We start from the raw sequence: 14261 nt of genomic DNA on the forward strand, positions 1-14261 counted from the left end.
GAGAGAGAGAGAAGCAAGCAGACAAGCAAGCAAGCAAGCCAAGATTAGAGAATGAGTTGGGGTAAATGCAGTGATGTTTTTTAAATTTTTATTTGGTGTGCATTGGAAGAGGGGTGGTCTTATAAGGCAAGTATATCCCAAACTCTATATTTTAACTGGAAAAGTTGGGGGTCGCCTTGTATGCCCAGTCGTCTTATACACCGGAAAATACGGTACTTCTTTTTAAAAGATAGAAACAGCAAGATAAATTAATGTGTTGGCCAAAACATGTTACTGAATCCCTAAATCCAGCTAATCATGGAAAGGATCCCTTTATTGTCTATATGTAACAACCTGTGCAACTTAATTTTTGATAAGGAAAACAGAAGTCTCTATATGATAAAGCTATGAAGAATTATATTCTCTAAGGCCTGTTACAGACTGCCAAAATAAAGCTGCTTCGGGTCTCTTTGGAGGGTTCAAAAAAATGCACTTTAAATGATGCATGCATCCTAAGAATCCAGAAGCTGCACCAAAGCTGCACTCCAGTGCTTAGGAATGGAGTGTGGCTTTGGCGCAACCTCCGGACTCTTAGGACCCATGCATCATTTAAATCGCATACCTCCAAAGAGACCCGAAGCAGCTTTATTTGGGCAGTCTGTAAAAGGCCTAAAATATGTAATCAATAGGGGAAATAATATTACAGGCAGCTAGATGAAAAGGAATGGGATTATTCAGCTACAGAACTTAAAATATCCTGTTTTATACACCAGCTCTCAGAAAGATTAATTGTGCACATACAATAACAGTAATCAGATGTGAGAGTATTCTGTAATGCATATACAAAAAGTCAAAAAGAAGCAGCTATTTTTAGTTATATCACATCCAAGCTAAAATATAATAATCTTACTTTAAGGAACAGTTTTTAATCTGCTTCACATGTGCAAGCCTCTATAAGGATTGCTGTCTGTAGCTGCTACTCTTTGTCTATAATGTGTTTGATAGGCAGCACGTCTCTACATTGTTATAGTTTTGGTGGTATTGTTACCATCATTCTTTGCAGGGGCCTAGTTGAAATGATGCAGGTTTCTGGGGAGCCTTCACATACAGCATGTCAGTTTATTTTATTCATACCCCCACACACACACCTTTCTCCTTGCACAGGACCCAAGGCTTACCAAAGAAGGGGCAGATATGTCTACTTGGTAGACATGTAGGTTTGGATATTTTAACTTTTGGATTCATTAAGTTGGGTCCCTGAAGACATCCAGAAAAAATTACATTGGTACATAGCCAATCACACTGCAATTCAACAGAGGTTCAAACTCAATATTTACATGAGCATCCATTGCAAGAGTAGCCAATTTGTTTTCTAGTGTCTTGAGTCATGGGACCACAGTGACTATCTTAAAAGATGAAACAGCACACTCTCACAACTTGAACCCTATCATTCCACAGATACCGAGTGGCAATCTGGGTATGTTTGGCAATAGCGGAGCAGCACAAGCCAGGACCATGCAACAGCCGCAGCAACCGCCAGTGCAACCTCTTAACTCATCCCAGCCTAGTCTTCGTGCTCAAGTGCCTCAGTTTCTCTCCCCTCAGGTTAGATTGAGCTCTGTAGCATTAATAATAGCCAATGGTTAGGTGTCCTGGAGACCTGCACTAAAAAATTGGGCCTAATAAATTGGCTTCTGGATTTCTGAGGCCTCCTATTTTTTTTTCTCAATTGGATAAACTAAACAAAAAGAAAAAAATAGTTGTACCCTTGGTGATGGCTATTTCTGTGCAATAACTATAGCATATTGAGTAGAACACTTAAATGGAAGGAAACCCCCTAAGAAGTTAGCTACTCAAAGGAATGTTTGGTTGTGCCAGTTACTTCAATGCTGACAGAAAATGCAGATACAATCACACTTTCACAGTGTGTTTCAATGGAAGATTTCTTAAATCGTATAGAGTGGTTAAGTTGCCAATCTGGTATATTTGATTTCAGGAAAACAGCATTTTTGTTTTATTAAACTATGTGTGAACTGAGTAGTTTATTCATCAGGTGTAGAAAATACTACTGCCTCTGGAAATATGTGTTTAGTTTTCTGTGATATGTAGTGATTACTTTTCAGCTGAGAAGCTTTTCTCAGGTCACTGTGGGGGAAATACAACACTGTCGTAAACTACAGCTGTAGTAATGGAAGCTATTCTTTTCCCAGGTTCAAGCACAGCTTTTGCAGTTTGCAGCAAAAAACATTGGTCTCAATCCTGCACTATTAACCTCGCCAATTAATCCTCAGCATATGACGATGTTGAACCAGCTATATCAGCTGCAGCTGGTGAGTTAAAAGGCACAATGAGAAACCTGTTCACCCCAAATGATAACACTGAGGTTAAAGCTAAAAGGAATCTCTTCCTTGCTTCAGAAATAGCGAGACTTGCTTCTAGCCATTCTTTTACTTGGATCTTAAAATTATGTGATCCTTTCAATACAACGCAGACACACACTCTTAGTGATCATGAGATTTTTGTACTCTTTTTTTTTTTTGACATTGTTCATGAATGTCGTCAGTTCACACCCATTCTGTAGGATCAGTAGTGTTTCTCAGAATGGCACCACATATGTTCAGTAGTTATAGTTTGGAGAAAACCCTTGAGTTGTAAATATAGAGCTTCTTGCATCTATCACTTCTGTGAGCACTTAGGAGATGTAGCGCTTAGCAATGGTGTAAGTCCCTAAATTGTGATTAAGGGTTAGTCACAAATCAAAGTGTGAAACTCGGGCTTCAAAATATTTACAAGACATGGTTAGGCCAGTTTCAGGCATACCAACACCCCCACACACCCCAAAAATAAACCTTGGATTTTAGTTACTTGACTTTTTAGTTAGTTAGTTAGTTAGTTAGTTAGTTTGTTAAACTGGGAACTTATTTTAACCCAATGGCTACAGTGCTCATGAGAGCACTGTAGGGCCACATTTCAGCAATGAACAGTACCAGAGTTACCCTATACTCCCACGTTTTTGCTTGTATATCTGCATGCACACACACATAGTGACACTCACTATGACATTCACACTCTTGCGTCATCCCTTCAGTTTTCTTTCTTTCCCCTTCCCTGTCTTCTTTCTCTGTTCTCTCCCCCTCCCCATCTTTCCTCATTGGATACCTCTCCCCCTACACACACATTTGAGCTTTCTACAAAGTTCCCATTAGCACTGATGACTTTTTTTTAAAAAAAAGATACTTAATTACTTCTGATAGGCTTTGGAAGAATATTGCAGCACCCAGGAGAGGTATGGTGAACCTTCCTTCCTAGATGTACCCTTTCCCCCATCCCTCATGAAAGTAAGGTTTAAAAACCCTTTCCATTAACACCTGTAGAGTCTTTTAAAAAACACAGTATTTCAGAAAAAGCCTAATTGCTGCAGGTCATTTTGGGAGGCTCACAGAATATGGGAAGGGCAGGATAAGGGCTTCACCTCTTGAAAATGGCATTCTACACATAGTGATTAGAATTTTAAAAACTTTGTTGGCATGATTTGCAGGAGTAGTGAATTACTGGGGATAATAGGCAAGGGCACAGACTAGCTGAGGATGCCATGCAACCCAAAGATTTTATTCCTCTGGTTTACCTCTTTGAACAATCATGTTTGATTGATTATTCCTTTTTATTATGATTTTCTTCATCCCATTTTAAATAGCTTGTTTCCTGATGTAACTGACCATCCATTTTTGCAACCCATGCTTGAGATGACTTCTGTCTATGAGTGTACTCCTACAATTATTAATGTCAAGAAAATCCTTGAAACACCATTTGCTGGATACAAATTCAATAAATAAACTTGTTTGGTTCATACCTTCATTTAATATGATTCCCATTATTACGGTAGGCCTGTTTACATTGTGACCTTAGATTTCCTGTATTTCTAATTTGCAGGCGTACCAACGTTTACAAATCCAGCAGCAGATGTTACAGGCTCAGCGTAATGTTTCCGGACCCATCAGACAACAGGAGCAGCAAGTAGGTTTAACCTGTTGTCTCAATGCCAAATAAACAGCCCCTAAATAATCTAGTATGTTAAATGAAAAAGATTATTCATGAAGTCCACCCATTTGTGCTGTAAGCTTCTGTGCAGGCAGAAATCCCTATCAAGAATGACAGGCTTCCACTTCTTCTTTTTCTAGCATGATGGGATGCAGCTAGTTCTTAATGCACTGAATTCCCTGGCTGCTGGGTGGTTCAAGATCACAAATGAGCCTCTTACCCCACATTTAAAATTCACTGACTTACTTTTATTTTTACCTTGTTGCCAGGTTGCACGTACAATCAATAACATGCAGCAGCAGATCCAGCAGCACCAGCGCCAGCTGGCCCAGGCCCTGCTTATGAAGCAGCAGCCACCCCCTCCGCATCTATCTTTGCACCCCTCTGCAGGCAAATCAGCCATGGATAACTTTTCACCCCATCCCCAGGCTCCTGGCCTTTCTGACCTGCAGACCAAAGAGCAACAGTCTTCACCGAACACCTTTGCTCCTTACCCCCTTGGTATGTCCAGTTTATTTAAACCCCAACTCAAAAAGATGTAGATAATTTATACATGTAATAATTTTATTTGACTCCTTTTGCTGCTTTTACAACTGTTTCATTTCCTGCATTGTCATTATGGCATTGATGTCCTCATACAGCCTGTTTCTTACATGTGACTACCAGTGCTGTTGGATCCTCAACTTCAAAAAATATAAAAGCAAGATAACATTACAAGTAAAAAGTGCTGTGAGAATTTCACTAAATACTTCTCCCTCCAAAAAGACCTCTCCATGGAGAACCTTTCTCTGTTTGGAACCATTCCAGTCTGCTTTCAGGTCTAGCATATAGTGGGATAGAAACAGGCTTTGGTCACCTTGTTGCTGTATGCCCCGCCAACTAGAGAGAGTGGATTGCTGGATCTTTCCAGCAGTAGCTCTCCAGTTATGAAACTCCCTATGAAACTTCATAGGAAGACCATATTGGTCCTTATATATGGAGGATACCTGGCTGAATGAAACTATGTGAAGGGGATCTAGGAGTCCAAGTAGACCACAAGTTGAACATGAGTCAACAGCAGCTAACAAGGCCAATGCGATTTTAGGCTGCATCAATAGAAGTATAGTGTCTAGATCAAGGGAAGTCATAGTGCCACTATATTCTGCTCTGGTCAGGCCCCACCTGGAATATTGTGTCCAGTTCTGGGCACCACAATTCAAAAAGGACATTGAGAAACTGGAGCGTGTCCAGAGGAGGGCGACTAAAATGGTGAAAGGTCTGGAAACCATGCCCTACGAGGAACGACTTAGGGAGCTGGGGATGTTTAGCCTGGGGAAGAGAAGATTAAGAGGTGATATGATAGCCCTGTTCAAATATTTGAAGGGATGTCATATTGAGGAGGGAGCAAGCTTGTTTTCTGCTGCTCCAGAGACTAGGACCCAAAGCAATGGATGCAAGCTGCAGGAAAAGAGATTCTACCTCAACATTAGGAAGAACTTCCTGACAGTAAGGGCTGTCCGACAGTGGAACAAACTCCCTCAGAGTGTAGTGGAGTCTCCTTCCTTGGAGGTCTTCAAGCAGAGGCTGGATGGCCATCTGTTGGGGATGCTTTGATTGTGATTTCCTGCATGGCAGGGGGTTGGACTGGATGGCCCCTGTGGTCTCTTCCAACTCTATGATTCTATGATTCTATATTTTCACCTTTTATTTATTATTATAAAAGACATGCATACACGCATTTTCCACAGTGATACCAAGGTGATATATAACAATTTAAATAAAGCAATAATGCTTGCAAACAATAAAACAACATTAAAACTATTATTCACAATTTTAAAAGTCGTGTGAAAGAGTTGTATCTAAGCTCCTTTCCAAAGAGCTTGAAAGAATAGGAACAAACTGTTGGTCTGAAGGGGGGGGCATTTCACCATTTGGGAATGGTGCAGGAGAATCCCCTTTCACATGTTCCTGACAGACCTTACTGTGTCAGCAGCAGTGTCCTTAAAAGGGCCTCTCCTCTAGATTGTAATAATCAGGCTGGTTCATAATGAGACAGGTGGTCCTTCAAATAGTCAGACCATAAACCATTTAAAGTTTTAGTTTAAAGGATAAGACAAGTGCCTGGAAAACAGTTGACATCTAGTGCAAATCTTTCAACCTGGCAGGGAGGAGTGGGGTTGGACCAATTAATACCCTAACTGACACATTTTACACATACTGAGTCAGAGGGCCACCAAAAAGCTGCTAGACACCCATACTTTCTTGGTCCCAGAGAGTGGCAGCCGGACCAAGAGACAGGTGATTCAGAAGGGTTGGACAGTGTGTCTGGGGACTTGTATCTCTTAAATATTTATACAGTACTCATGGTCTCTATATGAGAATGACCACAAGTAGACTTAGGACTGGCCAAAAAAATTAATTTTTTTAGTACTTAACTTATTGGTGGGCATTCACTCAGATTACTTTAAAATACTTGATTTCCCCTTCCTACTGATGTGCTCTTTTTTTCCTCTCTACCCCACAAAATAATAATTGAACTAAAAACATTTTCCATTTTAAAAGGCTTGTCTTATGAGCTTATCCCATTAACAAATAAGCTGGCTTACTTCTTCCAGCTTGAATTCAGGATCCAGGATGCCCCCAGATGTTATCAGACCTAAATTGCCACCTATCTCGGCGGTATGCCACTGCCCGGATGCATCCCAGGTCGAAACCTCACTCAACCAGCACTTTTCTGAAATCTGGGAGCTTCCGACTTCAAAAATTGGCCAGCTGAGCAAGGCTTCGACCCAGGGTGCATCCGGGAGGCAGCATCCCACCTAGATAGGTGACGATTTAGGTCTGATAGCATCCCAGGGCATCCCGGATCCTGAATTCAAGCCGGAAGAGGTAAGCCGTCTTATTTGTTAATGGGATAAGCTCCTTACGTAGGAGTAGAAGGAATAGGAATACAGTGTTACCCCGGGATACGAATGCGCCGCCTTACGAAATTTCCGGGTTACGAAAAAAATCCATTAAAAAAAACTGTTCCGGGTTACGAAGGTTATTTCGGGTTACGAAAAATTTTTTGGTGCTTTTCGGCGCTTTTTCGCACGAAATCGCGGCTTTCGCTATTAGCGCCTATGGGACTTCGGCTTGCGAATGCTTTTCGGGTTACGAATGGCGCCGCGGAACGAATTAATTTCGTAACCCGGGGTACCACTGTAGAAGGTTAGCTTGCAGCCTGGAATCTAAACTGTGATTAAATTTAAAAATCAGGAATAAAGTTTGCCTTACAGCCTGTCTACTTCCTCATAGCTGGACTGAACCCAAACATGAATGTAAACAGCATGGACATTCCTGGTGGTTTGTCAGTGAAGGATACTTCTCAGTCCCAATCTCGCCTTCCTCAGTGGACACACCCCAACTCAATGGATAATCTCTCCAGTGCTGCTTCTCCACTTGACCAGAACCCTAGCAAGCACGGTAGGTGCATCATTGCAATTGTAAGTCTGGTGGCAAGACACCTTTTGCAGATGTTCTTTCCCCCACATAGCTAGCCTTCACCATTGTAGAATATGTTTTCAAAATACGCACTAAAATGTGGAGTACATCAGAACTCATATATAAAAGAAACAATAGTCTGTGAAAATGGGTGCCAAGAAGGTTATTGTTAAACATATACAGTAGTTTTGCTATGAATAATTTTTTTAGTTGGTGGTCTGGAAGCTATACGGTATTATCTTAGGTTAATAAGTTAAATATCTTAAGTTAACCAAAATTTATTTTGTGACTATCAAAAAGAACAGTCACTCAGAAATATAGACAAAAAATAATTAATGTGTTGCAGAATCATAATTGATTTGTCAGGAGTGTGTGCAGATTTTATTTCCATGCCATTGGCCTTAAATACAAAATTACAAGTATTTCAGTTTCCATTTTTAAAAATGCCTCTTGGGATTTTATTGTTCTTTTTTGATATCTTGCTAGCAAAAAAAATAGAAATTACCTTGAAAGAGGAAATCAGATAGATGCAAGATAAATGCAAGGGGTCCCTTGCATTTAGATTCATTTAGTCCTCAGTCATGTATTCTTACTTAGAAATCACCCCAGTAAACTCAGAGGGACTTCTGAATAGTTATTCATAACATTGGACTGCTAGAAAATTAAATTACATATGTCTAATAGTTTTCTCCTAATTTCTGCTCTTCTGAATATTCTGACATGGTAAAATAATTTGTGGATTCTTCCACTTAGATAAGCAATTTCCAACTAAACAATTCCCAGAGAGAGCACAGAATATCTGCCAATTGTATTTACCATCCATCACATTAATGTAAATCATATGCAAACTGCATTAACTGTATATAGGGTTAAACTGAACATTAAGTATGGCCCTCAGGACCATTATACATTTCAACCCAAATGCCAAAATAAACACACATATGTTCTGATTCCAGAGTCGTGTTTCTGCAACTCACAGCTTATATTATGTTCCTTGAAAATATTCACACTTTCTACATATATTAATGTGTTTCTTTAGTGATTTTTAATCTACTGATGTTCAGTTAAAATACTCAGTTTAAATCCAAGAAATATGTGTAGGATTACACCTTTAATCTTCAGTTGAAATCTTCTGAACAGCGTTGGCTATCTTCCCGCCCTCTTGTTTTTCATTTAACTATCCCAGGTCACAACTGAGTTGTGTCTGATACATTGCTTTATTTAAATTTGCTGAAATGCTCAGTAAAAAAAAAAAGAAAAATGATGGCAATAAGCACTAATGTTCCTTTCTTATTCCAGGTGCTATCCCTGGAGGTCTGAGCATTGGTCCTCCAGGAAAGTCCTCCATTGAAGACTCTTATGGGCGGTATGATCTGATTCAAAATAACGAGTCACCAGCCAGTCCTCCTGTAGCCGTTCCTCACAGCTGGTCACGTGCCAAATCTGATAGTGATAAAATCTCTAATGGCTCCAGCATCAACTGGCCACCAGGTAATGAAGAACTTTATCCCAGTGTAACCAAGGTTAAAAAAAATCCTGCCAAATATGAGGATGAACTAGCCCTAAGATGTGTAGTAAACTCCATCCACTGAAACTTCTGTAGATCAGATTTATCTTACATTTTTAGCAGTATATCCATCCCATCTTTAGCTGGTAGCATGTTTGGTTTTTTATGCTGTGGAGTTGAACCTGTTATCCATTTGTGTGAATATTGGGAAGATAGGATTTTTTCTTGTTTTTGCAAACAGAATTTCATCCTGGAGTACCATGGAAAGGATTGCAGAACATTGACCCTGAGAACGATCCTGATGTTACGCCTGGAAGTGTTCCAACAGGGCCGACTATTAACACCACCATACAGGATGTTAATCGTTATCTACTTAAGAGTGGAGGTAGAACATCAGTCACATGTTCTGTTGTACTTATTGTTTCCCTTCCTGTTTAACTTGTGTTTTTATAGTATACCTTTGTCTGAAAGACAGCCATCTTTGCTCAAGACACACTATACACTTGAGTGCATATTTCCATCAACTTTTTGTTTTGAACCCCTATTACCCTTAGGGTGCAAGCTAATTCAGGGTAATGGAAGAGAGAGTTGTGTTTCCACTTTCTCTCCCCAACTCCTTTTCTCACATATAAGGTAAAACAACCTGATAAGAAAATGCTTAAGGAGTTCCTCCCTCAAATTCACAGTAGTCCCTCCCCATCTAGCTCTGGGTTTGGTGTTGATTTTTCAGGAGGTCCGAAGGAGGGTGCATTTTTCCTCTTTTAAGTTTGGCCAATAGTGGTGGAATTCAAGGGCTTTCTTTTTCCCCTGTGGATTTTTCAGTCTATGACATGTTTTGTGTCAAAATGGGTTTAACATATTCACTAGACATAGTTATGTCAACCTTGAGCTTCAGTTAGGATTTCCTTCTCAGTTTCTCATCCTCTGTGTTAAAGCTTTGAAGTCAGAATTCCAGATACCAGTAATTGCCTCAATATAAATCTTGACATTTGGTGTCATTTATGATGGGAAAATATGTTGTCCCACCAGTAAATCTAAAGTAGATAGCATAAAAACCTTTAGCTAGTACTGTGAAATGTTATTCCCTGCCTCTTAATCTGAGCTTCTTTAAATGGCATTCTAAATGGCTTCTATAGCAGCAGAAAACAAGAACAAGCTAAATCCAGCTGACTTATTTTGAAGGGATTTACACTCCTTGACGCAAGTCTAGCCACAACAATAGTTATTGGAATGTAGTTGTGCAATAGTTTAAATGATTTGTTTGACCTTTCAGTTATAGATGGAGTAACTAGACTTCCCATCTTCAAGGACATTTGGGAAGCACATTTGCCATGAGAAATGTTTTATATTTGTTGATTGAAGTCTATGAACAATACTGTACTTACAACACTTTTTAAGCTAAAATCATTAAATTTGTTCAGCTAGAATACTGCCTGAAAATATTGTCTGCTTATGGTTAAATTTCAGTCATTTTATTAAGTCAGGTCTTTGCAACTTAAGAAAATATATTAAAACATTTATGATATGGAGTATATTTACATACCATCATCTATGGACATTACATTAAAAATGACAGTAATAGATTATTCTTCAATAAGAGAAAGAGAGAGAGATGTCCTGTCTTTTCTTTCTTTTCTTTGTTTTAATACATCCTTTCTTTCCTCTGCTCCAAACGTCCCAGTGCAACATAGCACCTGTAAGCTTCTGTTAGCTCCCTCTTTGTTGGCAACTCTTGGGAAATTCCAATTGCCCATATTTTTGTAGCCATTTCTCACATCTTTGTGGGAACATCTAAAGCAATAGCGGGCAACTCCCAGAACTCAGGAGGCTACATCTTCCCTCCAGGAAGTACAAAGAACCATGTTGCCCAGTGACACCCCTCCCACACCTTCTCTATACAGTACTCCAAAAATATTTTGGGCCAAAATTTCTGATGTACCACATCAGTGTAGAACTTCCTTCCTGGAACTTAAAACAAGCCATGGTTGGAGCAAAATGCCCTGCCATGCCTCCTAGCAGGGGCTATTGACTAGTTTTGGTAAAACATTTACAGGGTGAGATGTACAGGGGGTTGAAAGCCTGTGGAGTCCATAGGCTTCACTGTGTGCTTAAATACCTGTGAAAATATGCAAGTGCCATATGTTTGCGTGTATTTTTCTTCTATGAGAAAACAAAGCGGCTTTTCTTTGGTTGGGTGTGTTGGGAATGATTTTCATCAGGAAAAAGCTATCCTTCCCCTTTGCTTGGATCCCTGTTGGATTCATGATACCAGAACATCCTACTCCTGCTATTGTAACTCAAAAAACAACAGCAAGGTGGTGGGTTTTGTTTTATCCTAACATTATTTCACTGTAGTGCTTTATTGAGATTTTGAAGGCATGTTCACTGCCACTAACACAGGAGGGAAAATAAGGAAAAGGAGAGAAAACACCAGAGCCTGTCTGAACTTGGAAGCTAAGTAGGGTTGGCCCAGGTTGGTACTTGGATGGAAGACCACCAAGGAATACCCAGTGCTGTAGGATACATTTCAAAGGAAGGAACTGTTGAAACCACCTCTGAGGCCCAGTACATATGGGCCTTTTAGGCGCCCTCATCATGTGCTAGGAGTTGGCTGAGGGCAGAGCGCCCACATGCCCTACAACCCTCGCACATGACGAGGGCTTAACAATTGTGGCGCCCTGTATACATGAGTGCTGCCATTCTTACATAAGTGTGCCAGTGGTGCACTTGTTATGCCGCCGCGGCTTCAAAAGAACCCGCTTTTGCGGGTTCTTTTTCCACCAGCGGGAAACCTCGTGGTTTAGCAGCTGAGGCGCACCGGCAGGCCATCCTTTTTGGGCAGTCTGTACCGCGCCTGAGTGTCCCTTGCCTAAGAAAACTATCAAATTCATGGTGTTGCCATAAGTTGACAGGCAACTTGCAGGCACAGGAACAAAACAAAATATAAACTGGTGTAATATGGACTGAAGTTGGTTATGAGGTGCACGTTAGCTCCATTATTATAGGTGGTTTTTTTGTTTTTGTTTTTTTATTTGTACCAGCCCATTTCTGGAAACAACTCAAGGTGATGGTTAGGAAATATAAAGCCCTACACAGCTTGGGACTAGACTGTTTAGAATTATTGCTTTTTCCACGTGAGTTATATTGGCTTTTAAAACCCTTTGGAGAGCTTGTTCTCTATTATGCCATTGTTTAAGCACATCTGGTGAGAGTGGGAGAGAAGGTCTTTTCAATTATTATCCCAGGCTGCCAAACTCCGTGACAACAGAAGCCAGACATGCTCCATCTTTGGTGTCTGATGGCAGGAAAAGAAACTGTTATTTAAAGAACTTTGGGACACTTAGAGTGGACTTGTCTGTTGATTTCTTAATTTTATTTTGGTGTTTTCCACCAATTTGCTTTTAAGGTTCAAATGTAATTGCCTTATATTTTATTTAGCCCCTTGAACACACATTTGTGATGGAAAGGCAGGATGTATATTTAATGAATAGAGTGAAAGGGGAATCTCTTAGATGGGAGTGCAGAGAGACCTCTGGAGTTGAGAAGAGAGAAGTGGGAGGGATAACATAGCCTGTAAGGAAAGGTGTGAGGTAGGGAAAGAAAAATGGAAATAGGAAGTTTAAAGAGACTTGCAGTAGATGAGGAAGAAGAGTGCTATGGATTGGATAGGGAAAAGATGAGAAAATATTGATAGACTGGGTAACTAATTGGGTGTGATACAAAGAGAGTGCAGAAAGATAGACAGACAGAGAGCAGCATTTAAAATGGTAACAAAAATGCTTTGCCATGGTTATACATATATTTCTTTTGATTTTATTTTTTTTAAAAAAACACCTCAGCTTAGATGGATGTCAGAATCAGAAAACCATAGTTAACATACACATTCAAGTCATGAGTTGAAGTTATGGAGCCATATATTATACAAAGGAAAGAGATAGTTTAAGATGAAGGCTAGGATCCAGTAGGCCTCATTAGCTGACTCTTCAGAGCAGAGTTTCAAGTAGCCTGGAGGTATAGAAAGGAAGAAGAGAAGGAGAATGTGCTGCACAGCAATGTAGTGGCTACACAGGGACAGGCATCTCCTGCTAGATCCACTGATGGAACTTCTTCCTTCAAAGGAAGTCTCCTGTTGCAGCCTGGCTGTAGAATTTATTATGTAAATCAGCCACCTGGTTTCTTTTGCATGTCCAAATGTACAGCTCAAAAATAAAAAAAACTGACACTGACACAAATTAAACAGATTTGCGTAACTCAAGAGTTCTCTACTGTTTTTGATATCTACAACAAATTTTTTTTATATTTTTGTCAGATTTCATATATCACATCTTGATTCTTTCAATAGTCTCTTCAGCTGTATGCTGATTGCACTCTCCATTTCTCCAAACAACTATTTCCGAAATGTCTCAGGCCAAGCATGTTTAATAGTGACTTCCAAACCATTATTTTAAGCGAACACCATGATTTGGTATTGGTGTACAAACTGAATTCTCTCAGGCAGTGAGCTGAAAGAAGTAGTGCATGTGATAGGTGCTATAATATGAATTGGTGCCGCATAAACACATTTTATGTCACCCATAACTAGGGATGCTATATCCCGGTGGCCCCCGGGAAAATCCCGCTTTTGGGGGCCCCTCCCAGTCCCGGCCTGGTTTGGACCCCAGCCATGCCTTGGTCCCGGTCCGGGGCCCACTCCTGTGGCCATTGCCGCTGCCGCTAATGCGGCTGGCCATGGGGCCAACCCACCTCCTCCTCCTCTTCTGGAGTGGTGGGCAGCGCCAACCCACCTCCTCCTCCGGCTCTGCCTTCCTCCTTGGCAGCAGCAGCGCCGCTGCCACTGCTGCCGCACCACCCACACGCAGGCCTCTGAAGCAGGAGCTCCTCCCCTACTTTGGCCAGCGGGGACGGGCTACACTGCATGCGCTGCCTGGGCCTCAGCAGGGGCCAGTGGCAGCGCAGCGCCTGCCCTGCTTCCCTGCAAACGCTGCGCGAGCCGGAGAAAAAAGGAGCCAGAGGAAGGGTGCCTTGAAGGGCAGAATAGGGGCAGAAGAGGAGGGGGGAGGAGGAGGAGGAGGAAAGGTGAGTCAGTGGCCATTAGGTCTGCCTTGGGTTTTTTGGGTTTTTTAATGATTTTTTAAAAATATAAAATACTTATTTTATTTTATTAATTTTTATTATTTCTTGTTTTTATTTTATTAATTTTTACTATTTCTTTTTTATTTTATTAATTTTTATTATTGCTTTTTTATTTATTTTTATTATTAAATATATACACCCC

The 14261-nt window shown here is 40.6% G+C and overlaps 1 protein-coding gene across 1 annotated transcript in view; it reads left to right on the top strand.

Moving 5' to 3' along the window:
* Window positions 1–14261, top strand: part of TNRC6C (trinucleotide repeat containing adaptor 6C) — a 167494-nt gene that overhangs the window by 130760 nt on the left and 22473 nt on the right. The window contains 4 exon segments of the mRNA XM_042448122.1: window positions 4375–4518; window positions 7294–7461; window positions 8779–8970; window positions 9228–9371. Coding sequence (XP_042304056.1) covers window positions 4375–4518; window positions 7294–7461; window positions 8779–8970; window positions 9228–9371 — 648 coding nt within the window.

This window comes from Sceloporus undulatus, chromosome 2, assembly GCF_019175285.1.
Source record: "Sceloporus undulatus isolate JIND9_A2432 ecotype Alabama chromosome 2, SceUnd_v1.1, whole genome shotgun sequence".
NCBI lineage: Eukaryota > Metazoa > Chordata > Lepidosauria > Squamata > Phrynosomatidae > Sceloporus > Sceloporus undulatus.